The sequence below is a fragment of the Coniosporium apollinis genome, assembly GCF_000281105.1.
Source record: "Coniosporium apollinis CBS 100218 chromosome Unknown supercont1.14, whole genome shotgun sequence".
Taxonomy (NCBI): Eukaryota; Fungi; Ascomycota; class Dothideomycetes; genus Coniosporium; species Coniosporium apollinis.
The window spans coordinates 4,608-29,059 of record NW_006913276.1 but is presented as its reverse complement, the minus strand read 5'-3'; the positions used below and the strand labels follow the sequence as shown (position 1 = coordinate 29,059).

At 48.6% G+C, this 24,452-nt stretch overlaps 7 protein-coding genes across 7 annotated transcripts; 5 read left to right on the top strand and 2 right to left on the bottom strand.

Annotated features, from left to right (window-relative positions):
* Positions 1–82: 82 nt before the first annotated feature.
* Positions 83–1,007, top strand: W97_03385 (uncharacterized protein; the record flags this gene model as incomplete). The annotated part of the gene is made up of 2 exons (XM_007781282.1): positions 83–457; positions 534–1,007. The coding sequence occupies 2 exons, from the start codon at positions 83–85 to the stop codon at positions 1,005–1,007; spliced, it is 849 nt and encodes a 282-aa protein (XP_007779472.1).
* Positions 1,008–1,874: 867 nt separating this feature from the next.
* Positions 1,875–5,631, top strand: W97_03384 (carbamoyl-phosphate synthase arginine-specific large chain; the record flags this gene model as incomplete). Its single annotated transcript, XM_007781281.1, has 3 exons — positions 1,875–2,214; positions 2,391–5,452; positions 5,524–5,631. The coding sequence occupies 3 exons, from the start codon at positions 1,875–1,877 to the stop codon at positions 5,629–5,631; spliced, it is 3,510 nt and encodes a 1,169-aa protein (XP_007779471.1).
* A 646-nt stretch (positions 5,632–6,277) lies between these two features.
* On the bottom strand, positions 6,278–8,683 carry W97_03383 (uncharacterized protein; the record flags this gene model as incomplete). Its single annotated transcript, XM_007781280.1, has 1 exon — positions 6,278–8,683. One exon carries the CDS (start codon positions 8,681–8,683, stop codon positions 6,278–6,280), a length of 2,406 nt encoding a protein of 801 aa, XP_007779470.1.
* A 390-nt stretch (positions 8,684–9,073) lies between these two features.
* Positions 9,074–10,609, top strand: W97_03382 (uncharacterized protein; the record flags this gene model as incomplete). Its single annotated transcript, XM_007781279.1, has 2 exons — positions 9,074–9,158; positions 9,213–10,609. The coding sequence occupies 2 exons, from the start codon at positions 9,074–9,076 to the stop codon at positions 10,607–10,609; spliced, it is 1,482 nt and encodes a 493-aa protein (XP_007779469.1).
* Positions 10,610–11,686: 1,077 nt separating this feature from the next.
* Positions 11,687–12,441, top strand: W97_03381 (uncharacterized protein; the record flags this gene model as incomplete). The annotated part of the gene is made up of 4 exons (XM_007781278.1): positions 11,687–11,747; positions 11,796–11,815; positions 11,874–11,961; positions 12,032–12,441. The coding sequence occupies 4 exons, from the start codon at positions 11,687–11,689 to the stop codon at positions 12,439–12,441; spliced, it is 579 nt and encodes a 192-aa protein (XP_007779468.1).
* A 170-nt stretch (positions 12,442–12,611) lies between these two features.
* Positions 12,612–14,138, bottom strand: W97_03380 (uncharacterized protein; the record flags this gene model as incomplete). Its single annotated transcript, XM_007781277.1, has 4 exons — positions 12,612–13,567; positions 13,628–13,705; positions 13,757–13,858; positions 13,919–14,138. The coding sequence occupies 4 exons, from the start codon at positions 14,136–14,138 to the stop codon at positions 12,612–12,614; spliced, it is 1,356 nt and encodes a 451-aa protein (XP_007779467.1).
* Positions 14,139–14,683: 545 nt separating this feature from the next.
* W97_03379 (uncharacterized protein) lies at positions 14,684–19,546 on the top strand (the record flags this gene model as incomplete). Its single annotated transcript, XM_007781276.1, has 2 exons — positions 14,684–14,747; positions 14,796–19,546. 2 exons carry the CDS (start codon positions 14,684–14,686, stop codon positions 19,544–19,546), a joined length of 4,815 nt encoding a protein of 1,604 aa, XP_007779466.1.
* Between the last annotated feature and the right edge of the window lie 4,906 nt (positions 19,547–24,452).

The following is a 24,452-nucleotide window of genomic DNA, read 5'->3' as shown; positions in this document are numbered from 1 at the left end:
TTCCGGAAAATTATACATGGCTGCAGACCCGCCTCGGCAACCCCAAGCACTCCCAGGCCTCACCTGCTGGCCTTTACCTACCATGCGATGGCCCTGGGCCGCCGACTCCTCCTCTTCGTCAGAGGAACCCAAAAGGCGCCCCGTCTCCTGGGCTGACACGCTCAACGCGACCGACTGGGCCCACTACACCGAGCCGCGCACCGTCATCCCCTCGGTCCTCCTAACCCTGACCACGCTCGCACTGTTACGCGTCTACAAGGCCCATCTGCGCCGCATCCCCAGCGTCGACCACATCAAGCCTGAGAAGTTCAGGACGAGCAGCTTGTTCGGGAAGGTCACGAGCGTGGGCGATGCGGATAACTTTCGGCTATTCCATACGCCGGGCGGGAGGCTGGCGGGGTGGGGATGGGCGCCGGGGAGGAGGGTGGAGGTGAAGAAGGGGATTGGGATGAAGACGGTATGCACGCGCTCTTCCTACTTTCGCCGGGGCCATCATTATGGTGTTGGACAAATCACTGAATCTGTGATGGCAGATACACGTCCGCATCGCCGGCATTGACGCCCCCGAGCTCGCGCACTTCGGCCGTCCAGAGCAGCCCTACGCGAAGGAGGCGCATGCCTGGCTCACGGCCTACATCCTCGGCCGCCGCGTCAGGGCATACATCCACAGGCGCGACCAGTATGACCGCGTTGTCGCGACGGTGTTTGTGAGGCGGTGGCTGCTGAGGAGGGATGTCGGGCTTGAGATGCTCAGGAGGGGTCTGGCTACTGTATACGAGGCGAAGAGCGGGTCTGAGTTTGGGAGATTTGAGCGGAGATATAGGGATGCTGAGGAGAGGGCGAAGAGAGGGAAGGTGGGTATGTGGGCGGAGCCGGGCTTGTTGGCGAGGCTGATGGGGGAGAAGCCGAGGGAGACGGAGAGTCCGAGGGAGTATAAGAGGAGGATGGGGGAGCTGGAAGAGGGGAAGGTCAAAGGCAAGGGGAAGAAGCAAGGAGAGTCGCGATGATCCATCTCCCAAGGCAAATACATTAGCCACCATTAGAGAGTCGGAAGGTTCGCCGAAGGAGCTTGTGCCGTCGACGGCTTCCGTTACGTCTCTTCGGACCCGTTCAACGTGACGCGCCGCATTGTTCTTTGGCCGCTGGACGGCTCTGTCGCTGATATGGCTGACGGCAAGGCGATGGAATGGCATGGGGTTGAAAGAACAGCCGGTCAAACGCTCGCAAGACTTGTCCTGCATTTTACAGCAGATGGCGAGGTAGGTCGTCGAGCTTGTGAGAGGCGTCGGATTCACGTCTCACAGTGGGCTGGAAAATACCCACAGTGCGATCACAGCTAGAAATTTTTTCGATGAGACTTCCAGAGGATGAGATGCGGCGTTTTCCTGGCAGTGATTAGAAAAGGTTCCGCACACAGGCAACGTCAATTTGAACTATGGTGAACCACGTCTCGGTCGCCTCATAGAGCTCTTATGAGCTCCTGTGAGCACCTGTGAGCTCCTGTGAGCTTCTGTGAGCAGAGACACCTCATCAAGTCTTGAACGGTACCTATACCTACCTTAGGTACCTACCTAGTTAACGGAGCTTCGTGACGGCGGGCGCTCCCCTGCCGCACCGATTTCGCTCTCCCATCCTTATCGTTATCGGGAGCCGGAGCAATTGACAAGTCACATCGCAGACAGAGCCAGAGTCAGACCGCTCGCTGCACTTTTTTGTAAATCTGCTTCTGCTGCTCCCCACACCATTTCTCGTCACTCGCTCCAAGCGACCAGAGGCGCAATCCTCACGTCAAGAGTCTCTTCCATAGGGCTCGTGAGGCTCAGTAAATCTCAACCTCAACCTCGCTCCTTTTCTTCTTCTTTGAAATACCCGCAATGGCGCTCTCTGGGCGGCTGGCACGCCGAACAACTTCTCTCCTCCGCCAATCCCCATCCACAGCTCCTTCACTAACATCCCGGAGCTTCATCACTCGTGCCACTCCCTCGCTATGCGCTCTCCGGAGCAGCAAACCTTCACAGCCAGATCCCAGACAGCTACGAGCCTTTTCAAGGTCCGTTGCTGCGAGGATAGAAAGCCAAGAAGCTCCAAATGCGCAGGCCTACCTCAACAGCGGCGCAATTGCCGGCGCGAGGGATCTGGTAGATGTCAAAAAGGTTCTGGTCATAGGCAGTGGAGGCTTGAGTATTGGCCAGGCAGGGGAATTTGACTATTCTGGTGGGTAATCTTTTTCCGTGACTCGAACGCCGCCTGGAGAACAGGACACGCGACAAGCTGGAAGCGAGAAAGCCGCGCAAAGGAAGGAGTTGGAGAAGCTTGCACCAGAGCCTGCGATGGCGCACGCGAGACTACAAAACAGGATTAGGTGAAGCTGACACGCTTGCGTCCAACAGGTTCCCAAGCCCTCAAGGCCCTCAAAGAAGCTGGCGTGCAGTCGGTGCTAATCAACCCCAACATTGCTACCATCCAAACCTCTCACGTCCTTGCCGATGAGATATACTACCTGCCCGTTACGCCTGAATACGTCACCTACGTGATTGAGAGAGAAAGGCCCGATGGCATCTTTCTCAGCTTCGGCGGGCAAACCGCCCTCAACCTCGGTGTCCGCATGAATAAGATGGGGATATTTGAGCGGTACGGTGTGAAGGTCTTGGGTACCAGCGTCAAGACGCTGGAGACTAGTGAGGACCGTGACCTCTTCGCGAAGGCCCTGGGCGAAATCAACATTCCCATTGCGGAGTCAATTGCTGTTGCCACCGTTGATGATGCTCTTAAAGCCGCGGAGACTGTCGGCTACCCCATCATTGTACGCGCGGCGTATGCGCTGGGTGGCTTAGGATCTGGCTTTGCAAATGATCCCGAAGAACTCCGAAACCTGTCCGCACGTTCCCTGACGCTTTCGCCTCAGATTCTTGTCGAGAAGTCTCTCAAGGGTTGGAAAGAGGCGGAATACGAGGTGGTGCGTGATGCAAGCGACAACTGCATCACCGTCTGCAACATGGAAAACTTCGATCCGCTCGGTGTCCATACAGGAGACAGTATAGTCGTCTCGCCCAGCCAGACCTTTAGCGATGAAGAGTATCACATGCTCCGGTCCGCGTCCATCAAGATTGTGCGACATCTCGGCGTTGTTGGCGAGTGCAATGTGCAGTACGCTCTTCAGCCTGACGGGCTTGACTATAGGGTCATTGAGGTGAACGCGCGTTTATCGCGATCATCAGCTCTTGCTTCCAAGGCTACCGGTTACCCTCTTGCCTATACCGCAGCGAAGATTGGGCTAGGTCACACACTACCCGAACTCCCCAATGCAGTCACCAAGACAACAACAGCCAACTTCGAGCCCAGCTTGGACTACATCGTCACAAAGATGCCCCGATGGGACTTGAGCAAGTTCCAAAACGTGAAGCGGGATATTGGCAGCTCGATGAAGTCCGTTGGCGAAGTCATGGCTATCGGCAGAACATTCGAGGAGTCCTTCCAGAAGGCCTGTCGGCAAGTCGACCCCAAGTTCTTGGGCTTCCAGGGCGACAAGTTTGATGACCTTGACGACGTGCTGCGGAACCCCACCGACAGACGGTGGCTTGCTGTCGGTCAAGCCATGTTTCACGAAGGGTACTCTGTAGACAAGGTACATGATCTGACCAAGATTGACAAATGGTTCCTGTACAAGCTGCAGAACATCGTTGATTGCACGCATGAACTTGAGGATATAGGCAGCCTCTTCGGCCTGAAGAAAGAGCTTCTCATGAAGGCAAAGAAGATGGGCTTCTCAGACAAGCAGATTGCAAAGGCGGTCGGCAGCAGCGAGGATAACGTTCGAGCGCGCAGGAAGAGCTTCGGTATCAGGCCGTATGTCAAGAAGATCGATACCCTTGCCGCAGAATTCCCAGCCGAGACCAACTACCTTTATACGACCTACAACGCCACCTCGCACGATGTCGACTTTAAGGATCACGGTATCCTCGTTCTTGGAAGCGGTGTCTACAGGATTGGCAGTTCCGTTGAGTTCGATTGGTGTGCAGTCAACGCTACGCTATCACTAAACAAGCTTGGCAAGAAGACTGTCATGATCAACTACAACCCAGAAACCTACTCAACCGACTTTGATGTTGCGGATAGGCTCTATTTTGAAGAGCTGAGCTACGAGCGTGTCATGGATATCTACGAGCTTGAATCCGCGAGCGGCGTTGTGGTCTCGGTGGGAGGTCAGTTACCGCAAAATATCGCGCTGAAACTCCAAGAAACCGGCAAGGCCAAGGTACTCGGTACAGACCCGACCGACATCGACAAAGCCGAAGATCGCCATAAGTTCTCTCAAATCCTTGACTCGATAGGCGTAGACCAACCGGCCTGGAAGGAGCTCAGCTCGGTGGAAGAGGCACAGAAGTTTGCCGAATCGGTCGGCTACCCCGTCCTCGTCCGACCTAGTTATGTCCTCTCCGGCGCCGCCATGACTGTCATCCGCTCCGAAGGCGAGCTAAGGGACAAGCTTGTTGCTGCTGCCGATGTCTCTCCCGACCACCCCGTTGTCATAACCCAATATATAGAAGGCGCACAAGAGATCGATGTCGATGCCGTCGCCTCTAATGGCCACCTCCTCGTTCACGCGATATCTGAACACGTTGAGAACGCCGGCGTACATTCCGGTGACGCGACTCTAGTCCTGCCGCCTGTCAACCTCGACAAGCGCACCCTCGAGCGGCTCAAGGAGGTCGCGGAGAAGGTCGCTAAAGCTTGGAGTATCACTGGCCCCTTCAACATGCAGATCATCAAAGCCGATGATCCCGAAGGCGGCGACTCGGCCCTCAAGGTTATCGAATGCAACCTCCGTGCTTCCCGCTCCTTCCCGTTCTCCAGCAAAGTCCTCGGCACAAACTTCATCGACGTTGCCACCAGAGCACTCGTCGGCCGCGACGTGCCTGAGCCGGTTGACTTGATGGCGCAGAAGCGCGATTTCGTCGCAACGAAGGTTCCGCAGTTTTCATGGACCAGGCTCGCGGGCGCGGACCCTTACTTGGGCGTTGAGATGTCGAGCACGGGCGAGATGGCTTGCTTTGGGCACAATCTGGTCGAGGCGTACTGGACGTCTATGCAGAGCACGATGAACTTCCGGCTCCCCGAGCCGGGCGAAGGACTGTTATTCGGTGGCGATACGACAAAGATTGAACTAGCGAAGATCGTCGACTACCTGAATCCCCTGGGCTACAAGTTCTACGCGGCAAATGAAGAGGTTAAGAACCATCTGGAGCATGGCTCGAAAGACGGATCTGTAAGCGTCGAAGTGATTGAGTTCCCAAAGGAGGACAAGAGGGCGCTGCGGGAGGTGTTCCAGAAGTACGACATCAGGGGCGTGTTCAACCTGGCTAAGGCCAGAGCAAGTAGTCTCGTGGACGAGGACTACGTGATGAGGAGGAATGCGGTGGATTTCGGGGTGCCGTTGTTCATGGAGCCGAAGGTGAGTCCAGCTTATCCTTCTGTGTACTTGTCCTGCAGGTACTGTGACGATGCTAACTTCCAGCTTAACAGACCGCCGTCCTCTTTGCACAATGCATGAGCGAGAAGTTGCCGAGGAAGGAGGGAATCCCGCCAGAGATCAAGCGATGGAGCGAGTTTATCGGTGGAAAGCCGTTGTAGATGAAAGACCTAAGATATCGAGATATTGAGGAGGGCTGCTTGGGCTGTAGCATAAGAGTAAACCATCAGACAGGCGGATTTGTAGTGCGGCTGTTGCCCCATGGGGCTTGCGACAAATCTTCGCAGCCAGCTTATAGGATCGATACTAGACATAGAGGAAGTGTATTGTACATAATGTCAGGACGCGTATTTGCCGGTGCTGGGCTAAGAGAGTCTCGGTTCTGGCGCGACGGCGCCACTGGTCTATTCGGTCGCGACTTGCCCAGCATAGAGCTAATATTATGGAGGTTGATTTACATGAATGACTGAACATGGTATGTCACCCACGATGCTCGCCGAAACGTCTTACCGAATAGATTGGACACGACACACTTTATCGGACTTCACATGCCCACACAACAGTCGAGACAAAAGTGGGTGGAAGTGCTTGCTTACACGGCACTATACGGAGGCGCCTGCGGGATAGCACTACAAACGGTTCGTCGCCTCGGAAACCCAGTAGGAGTGTACCGCCAATACGAAACAACCCATTCTGCTAAACAGTACCGGTGTTTAGAATACCACCAACCACAAATTGAACGAGACACTCCAAGAGCGGCTCTGAGAACAAGCCCCAAGCTGCACCGGCCTCCACATACCGCAGCCTCTATAATCCGAGCTCATCCTCACTATTCGCATCCCAAACCAGGTCAATCAACTTCTTGGGCGTCCGGAGCAACTTGGCGGGCCTCGCTTTCTTCGCAGATGGCGGTAGGTCTTCCAGGTCATCCATTCGCTCCGCTAGCCGCTTGCGTAAGAGACCGCTCGCGACCGGCGTTGCTGGTATAGCTTTAATGGTAGGTGCCGTTTTAGGAGTGGATACGTGCGGGCGCCGGCCAGAATGGTGGCGACGAGGTGTGCTGGCAGGATGAGCGGTGGCGGTGGACCTTACCCGGTACAAACCTCTGCGTGAGGCTCTCGGAGTCAGCTTGCTAGCGGAAACCGCCCTCGGCGACGATGACGGTTGGCTAGCTTCCACAGATGCCGCACCATTGGCGTTCCGGCGGGGGGATAGTGCCTTCAGCAGCGGAAATGGCTTAGCGACAGTGGGAGCTGGGGAAAGATACTCTGATGCCCTAGCTAAAACCAGATCGTCTGGCTCGTTGGACCGGTGGTATGTTCTAGAGTGTTGGTGAGCGGCATATGGTCGGATTGCTGGATGTGGCTTCGATGTTTGCTTTGACGGCTTAGGCGCAGGAGACGATGCTCCTGTAAAATTATTTTTTGTGCTGTTCTGACATTGGGTACCTGCAGAATGCTCTTCACTCGCTTTTTGCACGTTCTGCGCGTGTCCATGTCGCGGTCCGACGCGAGCTGGTGTGCTCTCGAACAACTCATCAACAGTCGAGTGAAGTCTGCTAAACTGCGCGTCGCTAGTACCGTCGTCCCCACTTGGCACCACGCGTTGAGTGGCTTCTCGAGCCTGCTGATCCCTTCGGCTCGGTATCTGCACGCTTACCAGCGTAGGTGACCGGGCTACGAAGCAACCGCTTTTCGCGGTTGTAGGTTCAAGACTGCATTTGTTCGATTGTGAACTTGCTACCGGTGTAGATTGCTCAACACCATCTTGCGAGTCCGGTATCTCGCGAATGCTTCGAAGTTCACTATCCTGGGCAGCGACGCACTGATTGTCGACACCGTCATCTTCATTGTTCTCTTCACTAGGCGCTAGTCGGTCCCTTATTAAGGTACCTCGGTGCGTTGAAGGTTTGCTACGGCGAGGTGTTGCACACACGATGTTTTGATGCGACCCATCATGAAGGTCTACGTTTGGAGATGCACTATGCTCCGATCGAGTTTCCTCGTTGTCAAAATCCTCCACGCCAAGGTCCTTTATCCAACCATGGTAATTGCTCACGAGGTGAGACTTCTTTCTGGTCGGAAAATACTCTGCAATGTCGTCCCAGCGACGATTTTCGACTGTCTTCAGCTTGAGCAACAGATCTATCTCTTGAGAGGAGAAGGGAGGTACTTGAGTTCTTTTTCGTTCTTTAACTTGGCCACCGCTGCTGGGAGAATCCGAATTACGGTCCTCGAACGGGCAGCTATCATCAAGGGGGTCGCGCATGACAGACACAGATGCCGAGGCTTCTTCTAGGTCTGCTGGTTCTGCATGTCGCTTGAAGACTGATCTGGCCCGTCGATTTGTCATATTGTAGCTCTTCCTAGGCCGCGAGGATGCCCACACCGACTGCTGCGCATAGGGGAAAATCGGTGTTGCTTGTGGGTCATCTCGAAAGGGTGCCGGTGCCGCCTCTGCATTAGTTGCCGACACCGAGGATGGAATAGATAGGTCGCAAGTTGGTTGAGAGGAGCGCGTGGGTGGGCGAGGCTGTAGAGGGAGAGGAGGCGCAGCCCACAACGGGTCAACGACCGGTGCTTGTGGCTGTTGCCATTGGCCCAAGAACTGAGCTATCTGGGCGGTAATCGACTGACTCAGTGCTTGCAATGTGGCATTGTTGGCGAAAGGCAGCGGAACGCTATGCGGCTTTGGTAACAGTGCTGTGTGCTGAACAAGCTGTGTGTGGTGGCCAGCGTCGGTTTGCTCTTCGGCAGCACCACCGTCCGGTCCATCGCTGCTGGGTCCAGGGAGACTACGGACATTGCCGTGTCCCTGGCCGATACTGTCGACATGTCCATGGCCAGTAGAGCGAGAGTGCCGCTCGCCACCGTCTATCTCTATGGCATTGATGCTCCCCCCGGCAAATTTGTCGGCGAAGGAGTTCAAGAATAGCTGAGCCTGGGCGGGTCCAACATCGCGGTCGTGGCACATGGACGCGAGATGGCCATTGTCGACTACTATCTTGCCAGTCGCAAGGTCAATCTCGTCTCCGATGCCGCTGAAGTCTCGCGAGTACTTCGCAAAGATGTCTTCGAAGCTACCCTTCAACCGCATATCATTCGCGTACCGGTCCCGCTCGAGAGCTTCGCCGTCGTCGCCATGGTATTCGACCGAGGAGACGAGTGCGGTGGTGAGCCGGCGACGCTTTGCGGGGTGGTTTGAGGAGTTCATGGGGTGTTGGAGACGGGCGGGGGAAGATGTGTGGGGGGAGAAGGGCCGTAGGCGGGAGAAGATATGTGGGCGGGAGTTTAAACTGAGGCACTTGCGGGAGTCGCGGCTGCCTGATCGCGTGGGGCGCGTCTTTCGGTCTTGGCGTGTAGCGGGCCCAGAGTAGCGCCGCGCCGGGCAAGCGGCCCACCTACAGCACGTGATATGCTGTCACCTGACTGGGTTTCATGACCATCTCTTGACCATACCTAGAAACATCACGGCGGCCTCGCTTTACTGCCTCCATCGTGCCCGAATACCAGCAAAAAGCCGCCGACTGGCCCGTCGGGCCGAGGGTGAGACGTGAGACGTGAGCCGCTGCACTCGAGATTCAATCACAACAGGACCATCACCATGTACTGTCAGAAATGCCGGGCCCCGGTTCGGCTGGATAGCTCCCTTGAAGACCTTAATCCGGCTGCATTCAAGCTTCTAATAGGTGACTCCGAGCGAGATGAGGAGCGTTGTGAGCCTCCCCGCTGACCTGCCTCAGACTCAACGGCTACGTCCCAGCGTCCTCCGCCAACACCGGCTCGACTATCAAGACCTATGTACTCGCAGGACCGTCGTGAAGAGTACAACAGAGTCTCTCATGACGTACGACCGCCAACTTTCAAGCGGACCGTACCCTCCAACCGGCATGGCTCTGCGAAGGCCAATCCACGGGACAATCCCGCAATGTCTTTTTTTATGGTCACTGAATCTCAGTTTGTTTCAGCCCCCCAACACCATGCGGATGAGAAAGGCGCCAAAGTCATGGACGCTCAGAACCAGTATGCAGATGTCATCTCTCGTGATGACAGATTACTATCAGACAAGATGGAGACCACTGCGCGCCTGTTTGAAACTCTATCTGCACGATCAGACATCGATCACCCGGTCTGCGTGGAATGCACCGACCTCTTGCTGGAAGGTCTTCAGAAGCAACTGAGCACCGCCACGCGAGAGCGTGATGCCTATGTCGAGTATTTACGCCAAGCTAACGACGATGTTCCAAGCGCGGAGGAGCAGCAGCAAGCGCAAAAAGAGCTACAGAAAGCCCTCGAGAACGAGCAAGCGTTGTTCGCAGAGCTCGAGCGGCTTGAGTCCGAGAAGGCCGCCATGGACGACGAGTTCTTAACGCTAGAAGCTGAGGCTCGCGCACTGGACCTTGAAGAAGGAGCGTTCTGGCGGGAACGCAACGCATTCACATCAAAGCTTGGTGCTTTCCAGAACGAAAGAGATCGCGTTAGCGCCCGCCACGACCATGACACCAGACAGCTGGAACGCTTGCAGCGCACAAATGTCTACAACGACACCTTTTGTATCGGACACGATGGCTACTTTGGCACCATCAATGGACTCCGCCTGGGTAGGTTGCCTAAGCCGAACGTTGAATGGCCAGAGATCAACGCAGCCTGGGGCCAAACATGTCTCCTCCTCGCCACTGTTGCCGAAAAGCTCGGCTACACGTTCCAGGGCTACCGCCTCAAACCCATGGGCTCCACTTCGACGATAGAGAAACTGGATTCGCCCGCCGACTCTACTCGCTCTGCCAAGCCTAAAGTCACAGTCCTTGAGCTTTATCATTCGGACTCTGCTTTCGGTCTAGGCACCATCCTACATAGCAGCTTCGATAACGCTATGGTCGCCTTCTTAGAGTGCTTGAGACAGCTAGGCGAATTTGTAGAGGTCACACCTGCGAGAATATCTAATGGCGTTCCAGCACAAGCGCTGAAGATGCCATACGAAATCCGCAAGGACAGGATTAATGATGTCAGCATCAGACTCAAAGGCTTCAACACTCAAGACGAGATCTGGACCAAGGCGTGCAAGTATGCGCTCACATGCTGCAAATACCTGTTGGCTCATGCAAGCAACGTTAGTAGCTCGGGAAAGAGGGCGCCGTAAGACACCATCACGGGCTTTGGCTAGCAGGATAGGATACAAACCTCACCGGCCGACCAGCCACTTGAGGCCTACGGCCGCCGGGAGCAAGTGGACTAGAGGCCTTCCGAGGATGGTGCAGAAATGGACATGGCAATTAGCGCTGTGGGATTGAGCTCGTCGCAAATGCCTGCCACTGCCGCTGCGCAATCATAGCGGCGCCATGGCTGCTTCATGTCAGTGTCGATTCCCCTTGTGCGTATCTGACAAGTGATGGCCAAATCGGCTCTCATATACCATCAACTTTAAGTTGGCAACACCCAGTTTAGGCAACATCGTCTTCAGAGCCTTGAAGATGGTTCATGGACGAAGCTGTTCCAATCGTACAGCGCGCTGTCAGCCGCCTGCGTTCATACAGTGGTCGCAGGTGTCAACTTGCAAGCCATCGAAATAACGCGAACGAGGGAATCGGTTGAAGCTGACTGCCTGCAGCCCATCCCCTAGTCTTCATCTCGGACTCTAGTGGCCAACATATACCAGGATGGCCAGACTTCCGGGAATTGAATTCCTATATCCCTGTACTGTTCCAACGGCGACGTACATGTTCGGCATCAAGTAGTACGACGTTACCAAGCTCTTGGTTCAATCGTTCAACCGCCAGGCTGACCAGCGTTCATCAAGGTTCATATGACGCCGGTCGTCTAGGTACTTGGGTGTAGGTAGTAGCAGCCACCGAATGAGGGCTGTAGCAACATAAAGGTAGGTGTTCCAGTAAACTGAAGCCTCCATGATACCTGGCGCGTGAACAATTCCGCAGACCAGGTTCATTTATAGGAGGCTTTCAGGCGTAATTGAGGAAGTAAACAAAGAACAACCTAATGCACTTTGTTTGATGGAAATTTGGCTCTCGTAATCACGTGCTTGTCAACCCCACCATCGGAAGCCGTTCCACCCCGCGGACCCTTGCGTGTCACTCTCGACAGCCCCTTCATGAGACCAAGCCTCGAGCAAATTTCAAAATCACGAAAACTCGACGAAGGCTTACTCCTAATCGTTCACATCCTCCAAGTCAGTTGTAGCCTCTGCACCTTTTGACGCGTGATGGCAGACGTAGCAGACGGCGCTTCCGCGTCTCCCGCAAAGCAAGTGATCTATTGCGGCAGTATGTTTCCATCGTGGCAGTAAACACATGGAACTGACCTCCGCGCAGTATGTAGTCTTCCGCCAGAAGTAGGTGCGCAACCTTGACCCAGAACACTTGACGTACCCACCTAAGTATGACACCTAGTACTGCGAGTTCGGCGGCACGACCAAGAAGTGTGAGGAATGGCTGCAGAAGAACCATCCCGCCATGCACGAGCGGTTATATTCCCAAGGTCTGGACATTCATTGCCTGACCCGATATCACCTTGGCCAGTCAGAGCTGATAGAAATCTTGTACTGTAGACGCCATAGAAGCCAACCTCTCCACCCTCTCCCTCGACGCCCAAAAACGCGCCGCCAAAGACGCCGAGAAGAAAGCTGCCAAAGCCGCCTCCGCCGCTGCCAAGGAGGAAGAGCGCAAGGCTTCCTCAAAAGTCATCATCAAGCGCGTCGAGCGCAACAAGCGGAAATATGTCACTGAAGTTTCTGGGCTGGAGGCCTTTGATCTGGACCTGAAGAAGGTGGCCAAAGATTTCGGCAAGAAGTTCGCGACGGGCAGCAGTGTGACCAAGGTGCCTGGAGGTGGTGAGGCGATCACGGTACAAGGCGATTTGAGTGACGACATCTACGATTACGTGACGGAGAATTACGAGCAGATCCCTGAGGACAACGTGGAATGTGTGGAGGACAAGAAGAAGAAACCAGCTTCTTGAGAGAGAACGAGACGTTGCGAACTTGCACACAGATTTCTGTCCTCTTGTCTACATGCATAGCGCTTCCAATCACAACATACCACCCTGACCTCTACAAAGTTATTTGGTACGCAAGGCGGAGCCGTATACTGCTTCAACCACATTGGGTTAGTTAGTAGCATGGAGAATTCCTATGTCCTACTCCTGAATGCAACTTCACGAGGGAGTCTGAAGCTAGCGCAGAACATCCTCTTCGACGGTGCAACGTCCCTGACATCCCAGATCGTGGTTTCAGGCGTTTGCGGCGTAATCTCGTATCCGACCTCCTTCGATATTCTTTCAAAGATCTCAACGCCTTGCGCCACATTATCATCGCTTTTAGTGCTGAAGGTGTAGACGTGAATCATCGGTAACTTCCTATCTGTATAAGGCTCGAAGAGCTCTTCGTATGTGGTGGAGGGCGAAGTGACCGGTGAGGCGTACAGGCCAATGAAGGAGGGTAAGAACGATACAGCGCTGGCCGGTAGGTTCATGACATAGTGTCCGAAAGTCTTCGGCCGTGCGAGCGTTTTTATCGGCTGCGCAGATTTCAGAGGAGCTGGCGACGGAGCGCTCTTACTTGTCTTCGCGTAGATCGGCACGCTGTGCTCGGTGTTCAGCAACTCATGCGTCGCGTCCCGGATGAAGGCATGACCGTCTTTGTTGAATGGCCTGACATATTCATTGACCTTGTTCCGCTTGATTCCGTCCACTAAACACGCGTAAGATTCGGGGTTGAGGTCGTTCGCCCATACGAAGATGCCCCTTTTGCCAGCCGGCAATGCGAAGGGACCAACCCCGGCCATGACATCGCAGACCGCATCACCCTCTTTGAAGAGCTCCACGAGGCGTCGGTGCTCGGTATCTAACCGCGTGTTCCAGTAGACTTTCCCATAATTGAAGCGGAAGACGCAGTTCTCATGGTTGACCGTTACGTTTAGGTCCTCTGTGCCGGCTAGAACTTCGTAGTTGAAAGTTCGAAACTCAGACTCATCGCCTACGTTGTCAATCTTGTTGATCACGGTCTTGATGCCATGATTCTTGTCCATTAGGACGTCCGCAATGAGCTTTCTGTAGGGGAGATATTGGTCACGAAGGTTGAGGTGGGCTGCAAGGGTCGCGTTAGCCACTGAAAGACGGCATTGCGGAGCAGGCAGATAGAGCATACCTACATGACCGACAGTAACGAATCCGCTGGGCACCTCTCCCTGCTCATCTTCTGGAAGGATAGCGGTTATAATATCATCTGAACACATCAGCGTCGCCGCGGGGTACAGCCAATGGCCGGAGTACGCACGATATGTCCAGTAATCATAGTCCAGATGCAGGTTGTAAGGTATCACGCTAATCACTCCCTTCTTATCCATGTCGCGTAACTCGGGGCTCCATGTTGATGAGTCTGCCTAGTGCCGTCAGCTAAAACTTCGAAGCTGTCACGGATCAGATCAGGAGACGGTACCATCTGGTCTGACTTCTGGACGTAGCAGCAGGCACTTCCGTCCCAGCTTAGCCAGCTCCGGGAGAGGATCCGGGCGGACGACGAGCAGGCGGGACTTGTCCAGCATGTCCTTGATTCTTTCCAGCGTCTTCCTGCAGCCAGATATGTCCTTGTTGTTGGAAACTCGTGCCGCTGCCGTAGGAATGGTTCGTTGAAAGAAGGATCGGTCTAACACGCGCATTGCGCGATTCACTGGAGGTAGAAACATGTCCTCTCCCGACATTTGGTAGAGCGCGGATTGGTAGAGCTTGGGATCGCTCGTATACTAGGCAGGACAGCGGGTCTTGCGTGTGTTGTGGGACAGCCTTCGGATCATGACGGCCGCCGTGAGGGTTGATAGAAAACAGATGGGCAGACGGGGACTAGTTAACTAACGTTACCTGGCGCAGGTATGTAGACGACTTGGGTGTGCCTGGGAAGAGGCAGGGATCAGGCGGGAACGGGAAGCTTTGCGCAGGGCCCAAGGATCCCTGCAGTTCCATACCACTTTACCTTAGGTAAGGTAAGTACCCCTGCCCTACAACACTCCACCACCGACGCAAGTTAACACCGCGCGTGTATACGCCACTTCACCACAGGAGCGCTGCACTATGCCATGTTCTTAACTTGCAACCTTCAGCAGTCACTACCGTATCTCCGCAGGCGCTGGGAGCTTGCGCCACGTAGCACCCACCAAGTGTATTATTCCCTTCTCCAGTTTAGGCTAGGTATTCTTAAGCACACAGCATGGCCGCCGCTGGAGGGGGGAACATCAAGGTGGTGGTGAGGGTGAGGCCGTTTAATGGGCGAGGTGCGCTTCTTCGTCCCCCCACACCGAGCGCATCGCTGACCGGCACAGAGTTGGACAGGAAAGCAAAATGCGTCGTCCACATGCAGAACAACCAGACCATACTCACGGCCCCAAACACCGTCGACCCCCGCTCCAAGGGCTCGAAAGCCGTGCTCGAAGGCACCAAGGCGTTCGCCTTTGACAAGAGTTACTGGTCATTCAGCCGCGACGATCCCCACTTCGCTGACCAAGACGACCTATTCTCCGACCTGGGCAAGCCACTGCTGGACAACGCTTTCCGAGGCTACAACAACTGCATCTTTGCCTATGGCCAGACTGGATCTGGCAAGTCGTACTCTATGATGGGCTATGGGAAGGAGGCAGGCGTTATACCCAAGATTTGCCGAGACATGTTCGATCGGATAGACGAGTTGCAGCAGGACAGCAATCTCAATTGCCGGGTGGAAGTGTCATATTTGGAAATCTACAATGAGCGCGTGAGAGATCTGCTCAACCCGTCAACCAAGGGGAACCTGAAGGTCCGGGAACATCCTTCAACCGGTCCTTATGTGGAAGATTTGGCGAAGCTAGTGGTACGCTCCTTCCGTGAAATTGAGAGCCTGATGGATGAGGGGAACAAGGCGCGTACTGTTGCCGCAACGAACATGAACGAGACGTCGAGCAGGTCTCACGCAGTCTTTACCATCACTCTGACACAAAAACGGCACGACGCCGAGACAAACATAGACATGGAGAAGGTGGCGAAGATCAGTCTCGTTGATCTGGCAGGCTCGGAACGTGCTACTTCAACTGGAGCCACAGGTGCTCGGCTGAAGGAGGGCGCAGAAATCAACCGCTCTTTGTCAACACTGGGTCGTGTCATTGCCGCATTAGCCGACCTATCGACCGGGAAGAAGAAGAATACATCAATGGTCCCGTACCGGGATTCAGTCTTGACCTGGTTGCTGAAAGACTCACTAGGAGGAAACAGCTTGACAGCCATGATAGCGGCCATATCACCCGCGGACATCAACTTCGAAGAAACGCTATCTACCCTACGTTATGCTGACTCTGCTAAGCGTATCAAGAACCATGCCGTCGTGAATGAAGACGCGAATGCTCGCATGATCAGGGAGCTCAAAGAAGAACTGGCGCAACTACGCTCCAAACTCAGCGGTGGAGCAACGCCTGGTGCTATCATGGGAGAGCGACACACGCCGGATACGCCTCTGGACATGCAGATGGTGTCCATCACGCAAGCTGATGGAACTGTCAAGAGCGTGTCGAAAGCCGAGATTGCCGAACAACTGAATCAGTCCGAGAAGTTGTACAAGGACCTGAATCAAACCTGGGAAGAAAAACTTGCAAGGACAGAGGAAATTCACAGGGAGCGCGAGTCCGCGCTAGAGGAACTTGGTATCAGTATAGAAAAGGGCTTTGTCGGCTTGTCTACGCCGAGAAGAATGCCACATCTGGTTAACTTGAGCGATGACCCATTACTGGCTGAATGTCTCGTCTACAATCTCAAACCTGGGACAACCACCGTCGGGAATGGGGACACAGCAACAAGCGCGGAGATCAGGCTCAATGGCTCAAAAATCCTTCATGACCACTGTGTCTTCGAAAATGTCGACGGTATAGTCACGGCGGTGCCCAAGGACGGCGCCACTGTGATGGTAAACGGCATTCGTATTGAGAAGCCCAAGCGCCTACGGAGCGGCTACCGGGTCATCCTTGGAGACTTCCACATCTTTCGCTTCAACCATCCCCAGGAGGCGAGAGCCGAGCGGGCGGAGCAGGTTAGCCTGTTGCGCCAATCAGTCCTTGCTAGTGAACTGGGCTCTTCCACGCCGACACGGCCTGGACACGAGCGGTCCTGGAGTAGCATCAGCCGCGCAGAGTCTGATGTCGAGTGTGACAGTCCTAGGGCGGCGTCGCCGTTTCCCACCCAAAGGAGCGGACGTGACTCAGATTGGGCTTTTGCCCGTAGAGAAGCGGCCACCGCAATCCTAGGATCCGATCAGAAAATATCCAACATGACAGACGACGAGCTGGACGTTCTGTTCGACGATTTACAGCGTGTGCGTGCCGGGCGTAAAGGTAGGCCGGAGAGCAGATTGTTCGATGCGGAGGATGACTTGGACTCTGTGACCTCGTGTCCTCTGCGCGATAAATATGCTTCCAACAGTACACTCGACAATCTCTCGGTTGATACTATCCTGACCATACCTTCGACTCCACAACTTGGCGAGGAAGACGAGCGGCTGCGGCTCATTCGGGAAGACATGCAAAACCGGCTGGAAAAACAGAAAGAAGACTATCAGGCAAAACTCAAGGTCGCGGAAGAGTCTATGATTCAGATCGAAGAAGTGCGCGCAGAAAAGGTGCAGATGGAGGAAACCCTCAGGACAGTGCGGGAAGACATGCAGAGGCTACTGCAGCAGCAGAAGAATGATTTCGAGCGTCAGTTGAATGAACTGAGAGAACTCACACTGCAAGTTACTGGTTCCGAAGATGCGTCCGCTGACATCGCTACCAAACATCATGCCTTGGCAAGTCACGTGTTTGACCGATGGCGGCAGCGTAGGTATGTCGCTATGGCGGAAAGCGTTCTCCGGGACGCAATCACACTTAAGGAAGCCCAAGTCATGAGTCGGCGGATGGACAAGCACGTTGTCTTCCAGTTTTGCATCATTGACATTGGTCACTTGTCCGCTTCATCGTACGACCTTGTCATGAATGGCATATCCGGCGAGGACGACGATGGTTTGCAAGAGGCGCAGAAACCGTGCATCGGCGTGAGAGTAGTAGATTTCAAGCACATTGTTGTTCACCGCTGGTCGTTGCAGAAGCTGAGGCAGCGGGTGCTTCTCATGCGCCAAATGAACCAATACACCGACCGCCCGGGATACTCACGACACCTTCGGCTCGAGAATCCCTTCTCCGAGGCGTGCCTCCCGAAGTATTCTCATGTCGGCGACGCTGATGTCCCGCTTGTAGCTGTCTTCGAATCCCGTGTGCAAGACTTCGCCTTGGACGTTGTATCACCGTACACCTTCAACGTTATTGGTATCCTCAGGCTGTCGTTAGAGCCGTCTTCAGCTGAAGCGCCGTCGTCAACTCTCAAGTTCAATGTCGTCATGCATGACATGGCAGGCTTTGCAGAACGTGAAGGGACTGACGTCCATGCTCAGCTGTTTGTCTCCGGGACGGAAGATGAGGGCGGGGCGACGACCACCCAGACAATTAAGGATTTTGACGAAGGCCCCGTACAATTCGAAAGCGTACATAGCATGAGTCTACCGTCCTGCAGAGATTCCACCTTTGCTTTACGGGTCTCTATATTCGCCAAAGTAACCACTTTGTATCTCGATTCATTACTGAGCTGGGATGACCTCAGAGACACGACGCCTCAACCGAAGCAGAAGCGGCACAACTCTCGCCTTGCAGAATCGGAATTCTATAGCGAAGACAGACACGACGTCTTCACCGCGGTGCAGATCCACGAGATATCGGAAGACGGGACTTACAGGCCTACAAAAGTGTTCCAGCGCAGTCCCTCAGATACCGGAGTTTATCAGCTTCATCAAGGCCTGCAGCGGAGAATTGTAATCACTGTGACACACAGCTCCGGCCTAGACCTGCAGTGGAAGACGGTTTCACACCTTCGCGTTTCGGATATCCGTCTACTCGACTACACTGGGCGATCTCCAGACCTAGGTTCACCATCACGGGAGATTCGGCTAACCCTCGTGTCACGGCCTGTTGTCAAGGAACATGCCAACGGTACCACCAGTGCCATTCTCGTGGGCTATTGGGACTCCAGTGCTCATGGCTCGCAGCTCCTCGACCGGGTCACTGCGGAGAACCATAGGGTGCAACTGTCCCTGCTCTGGTGTGTGGAGTGTGCGAAACTGGCAGATCCGGTACACTTCTCGCTGGATCTTACCGTGCAGATACAATCACGATTCCACATTCAACCCACACCTAAGTTCATCAAGTTACTGTGGAAGCCAGCAGTTAGAATTGTGTACTCCACGACAGGTATTTTCTCTTTGACTATCCGACCCACTGCAGCCAAGCGCGCTGTCGATCTATGGCGCATGGGTACCCAGCATGGCTACGTAGCAGGCGAGGAACTACTGAATGGATGGACGCCGAGGGGTGTTTCTCTCATACGGGACTTCATCGCATTCCGCAGGCGGCGTGCCAGAACCTACGAGGTCGAAACCACCCGATGCATGCTTGGACATCGCGCGTCGACAGCGTTCAGTGAAACTGAGCCGGCGGCCCACGATACGCTCACGGAGAGGCAAGAGCAGCTGTTACGCAAAGTCATTGCGCTCTGGCACCCGAAAGAAGATATCGGTGAGGCCATACTTACGCCCTCGAATACCGAACCTCCTCCGGATGGCGCTGTTTCCGCCGCCAGCAATGGTACAACTCCGCGAGATCTCGTGGCGGAGGTTTCCCATATCCCAAAAAATCCTGACGTTCTCAAGTCCGGCTACCTTGCATGCCTGGATGATGCCAATACGCGGTGGGTCAAGCGCTTCGTAGAGTTTCGAAAGCCGTACTTGCACCTATACGTGGTTCCCGAAGGCAACGAAATCAACGCTATTAATCTAGCAAACGCGCGCATCGACCACGAGCCACAGGTTGCGAAGTTGTTAAGAAGACCGAATATATTCGCCGTGTTTGCGCCTGGCAATTCGTTCCTTTTCGCTGCGGGCAGTGTTAGGGACAGGACTGAGTGGATGTTTAGGATCGATCAAAGCTTTGTTAATAGCGAGAGCTCAGCGTCTGAAGATAACATGTAGTCTTCTAAAGATAAACACCTAGTAATACTAAACAATTTGAGTTCTATCTAAGTTATAGTAGCTACATTAGCAAATCTTTCACCCGCTTGGGAAAACCAGGTACGCTCCGAGCGCTCCAAGCCCTCTTAGAGCGCTTAGAGCGCTTAAACACGCTCGCAAGCCGCTCGCGAATAGACTATCTTATCTAAAGCGCTTTAAGCGCTCCGAGTGCTTTAGATATTTTAGATGTTTTAGATAATTTAGATAATTTAAACGCTTTAAATAATAAGCGCTACTTAGTAAGTAGCTTAGTAAATATTTTTTTAGAGTTTCTATTTTTACTTAATTCTTACTCTCTAGTAAAAAGAGATATAATATCTATAGGTTTGAAAAATAAGTAAATAATAATTATTCCTATTAAAGATTTACCCTCTAAACTAGCTCTCTTATACACTCTCTACATTCTACTAGTTAAATTAGACTTAAAGTCTTTTTTAATTTTTTAAGCTACCAATTAAGTATTCTAAACTCTACTAAGCTATACTTCTAGATATTTTAGATATTTTAGATAATTTAGATATTTAAAGTATTTAAAGTACTTAGAGTACTTAGATATATTCATAAGTTTCTTAGTAGAAATAAGAGTTACTTAGAGTCTTAAAGCTCTTAAAAGGCTCTTAAAGTACTCTAAGAAACTCTAAGAGATTTTTTTTTTACTAATTAATATACTTAATAAAATATTAATACACTTAACAAAATAGATTTTTCTACTACATATAGTAAAGTAAGTTTAGCGAAAATTAACTTAGAAAAAGAGGTTTTTTCTATATAATATTACTATACTTATATAATTTATTAATATTTTATTAGAGTTCTAGAGCCTACTTACTAAGCTATATAATACCGGTTTTTTTATAATTTCCGGCTAATAATATATAAGATATAAGAAAAATATTAGTAAATCTTTTTTTTCCTTAGAGCTTCTCTAAGCGCTCTAAGGGCCCTCTAAGTATTTTAAGGCTCTAAGTAACTTTTACTTTTACTAAGAGGCTTATAAGCGTGTTTAGACGCTCTAAGTACTTAGAGTATTTAGAGTATTAAAAGTATTATAAGCGCCTTATATAGGTTATATACTAAAGATATAATTAGCTATTTAGTTATATAATAGCGATAGAGTATATAATTTAATAAGAGTATATTTTATAAGCTATATACTAGTAGCAAGAAATATTATAGTATTACTAAATATATAAATAGTACTAGGCCTACTAAGATTAAATAAATAAATAGAGTTTATACGATACTTTTACTAGTATACATAACATAATAGTAATTTTAATATATTATAGCTATATAGTATATATATAGAATCCTAAGTAGTTTACAAGGTATATTGATACTATATATTCTACTTATATAAGTATATTAGTGTTAAGTATTACTAGTATATATAATAGTCTAGTTATTATTACTCCTTTATATAGACTATATACTAGTTATATTAAATATAATATATATATTTAGCGGGATAGCTATACTATATAGACTAATTATTTAATATACTAAAGTAGATGGAACCTTCTATACTAGAATAGAAGTATAAATAAATCTATTATATAAGCGAGATAGAAAGTTAACTATAGTAATAGATATTCTGCTAGGAAGTCCTTCTATATATTTACCTTTAGATTATTTAAAGCCTATACCTGCGCCTAGAAGTAGTAATACTCTTTTCTATCTATTATAATAGCGGCTAATTTGCCTTCTATTTTATACTACTATCTACTACCCTCTATTCTCTTTATAAATATCTTTTAGACCTAGATATCCTTTACTACTTTTATAATACTATAAGTTTTACTAAAGTATAGCTTATACTTAGGCCCTCTTAGTAGTCTAGCTATAGCTTTTAGTAGCTACCCTACTTTTACTAGTTTAGAGTTAATTAATAGCTATTAGCCTACCCTTACTAGTGCATCTATAGTAGGTTTCTAGTTAGTACTATCTTATACTAAGCTTAAGAAGCTATTACTACTAGTACTATAGCTATCTTATTTATAAGACTATTTTAGTTAGCTTATAATACATCCGCTACTACTAGAGTGTGTATTTCTATTAGTAGATTAAGGGGTCTAGTCTAGAGACTACGCTATAGCGCGTAAGCGCCTACTAGTATTAATAGTAGTAAAAGTAGGCTATATCTAGCTATAATTAGTATTATTACTAAATATAAAGTTAAGAATATATTTTTCTTAGAAAGATTAAGCTTAATTAGGTTTATAGAAGTATTAGTAGCTTATAAGTAGTAGGTTCTAGGCTACTTAGATAGTAGAATTAGTTCTTTATTTTAGGTAATAGCTAAGTTAGTAATAGCTTACTCTACTATAATCTAGATTATATTACCTCTTTATTCCCTTCACTCTCTCTAGCTATAAAGAAAGTATTATTTCTAAATAAGTTTGAGTTTAATAACTACTATTTTTAGCTAGATCTATCTAGTATAAGTATATTAACTAAGGGCGCTAGAATTACAGTACTTACTCTAGTAGAGTCTTACCTTCTTAATATAAAGTTATCTATTATAAACTATATATTATCTATATTATATCTATAACTCTAAGTAGTAGAGAATACTTCTTTAGTATTTATTCTAGAAAGACCCTTAAGATCATCTACTATATACTTATTAGAGTTAGTTATTAGTTTACTAATAATCTTCTTAGTCGGTTTAATACTAGCGTAATTAAGTATATTATTAAGGGTGCTTATTAGTAGTAGCTTCTAGTAGCTATTATTATTCTTATTATACTATACCTTCTTTAGTCTTTTATAGTTGTCTAAGTATTATTAGTAATATACTATATTACTACTATATAATCTATATATAATAAGAAGAGGGTTATATCACTATCGGCCTCTAGTCTAGTATATAGTACTATTCTTACTAATAGCCTATTCTTCTACTCTATATTAAGAATCTGTTTTACTATTATAGTAACACCTATAAGCACTTCTAGTTATAAAGAGTTAAAGTAATAAGCTATATATAAGAGAGTTATAACTAGTTTTAGCTACTTTGATTTATAGTAGAATATATCTATTACTAATTTTACTAGAAATAGGGTTTATAAACTAACTACACTTTTGCCGCAAAAGTTCCCGGCATCTCTAAAAACTAAGGAACTTAAAGCCGCTTTAAAGGCATTATAGTACTAATATAAAGAGTACTAAGTACACTTATAGTAAGTATATTAGCTACTAATTCTATATATAATAGAATGTTCTAAAAAGTATAGCTAGTAAGCTATTAAAACTACTAAATTTTAAAAATATTAGAAACTTTAGTGATCTAATTTCTACTATAGTAAAGAGTAGTAATATAGCTAATATCTATTATATAGCTACTACCAGTGGTATGTAGCCTAAAAATAAAATAATAATAATATTTTTATAACTAGACTATAGAGCTATTAACTAGTTTAGTTTTGTACTTTTTAGTATATTCTAGTTTTATTGGATTATTTTCTTAAACTAGAGCTATATTAAACTTATAAGTATAGTAAGCTATAGCAAATATAGGATATACTATATATAGCTAATTTAGAAGTAGAAGCTCTATTTATTATATTATTAAACTAAGAAGAACAATTTTTTACTACTTTTTAAAGAAAATTAAAGTACTATTACTTTAGTAATATAGAAGATTTAGCTAACATTAATAGATGAACTTACTTATAAATACTATAGTATATAAATATATAAGTTTTAGATTTTTCTATAATTCTCTTAGTAAGTTATTATAGCTTTTATAAATTGGTAATATATCTATTTTTATAAGCTGTTATTGAGTAAACTAAATTCTTTCTATATGTATATTTAGAAGAGCTTATATAGCTTCTACTATATAAGCTATATAATAGTATACCGCTTATTAAGTAAGTTAAATCTATTTTTAATCTTTAATCTTTAGAGGTGCCGAGAACTTTTGCGGCGAAAGTGTACTATAATACTAGATAGACTCTAGCTCTATACCTTACTAATAGTTGTTATAAAGGTAAGCCTAATAGAAAACTAGTACTATATAAAATTAAGCTTTTAATTAGAGCTAGGCGTATTTAAGAGTATATATAATAGCTCTATAACTCTACTATACCTCTATATTTCTAAAATTAAGTAGTATAATAAGGTATAGAATATAGAGAAGACTACTAACTATATACTATTATAAAGGCTATTATTTAGATTAAGGCTATAAAGTAGTATTACTAGATAGCTAGACTTAAGATAGAGTATATATAGAGGTAGCTATAGAATATTAATAGAGTATAGAAACTTCTTAGAAAGAGCTATAGGTCTAATAATATTCTTATAGTAGTTTATAAAGTAGAATATTACCTCTAGGCTTAGTACTATATTAAGTAGCAGCTAGTTTATACTATCTATTATATTATTCTTTAGTATAAGAATTAGAGTATCTTATAGCTAATCTATGGATAACTACTACTATCTAAAGCTAGAAAAAATAATAGTAGTAAAAGCTTTTATACTATTACTAATTATTTAGTTTTATATATCCTAATGAACTCTTCTATCCAGATTAATATTCTTATTAATATAGAGTAGCTATTTTATAAATACTATAATCTTCTAGTAGTTACTAAAAGTAAGATTTAGATAGTATAGGTATATATTCTATATAAAATAGAAAATATATATATATAGTACTATAGAATAAAATATCTAAGTATTATATTAGTAATCTAGCTATAGGTCTCCTACTTAACTATAAGTAGAATCTAGTAAACATCTTTATAAAAGTATATTATAATACTACTTAAAGAGAGCTAGTACTACTTATTACTTTTATTATAAAGATTCTATAGTATCTATAAGACTAATTCTACTATATGATAAAAGTATATTACTA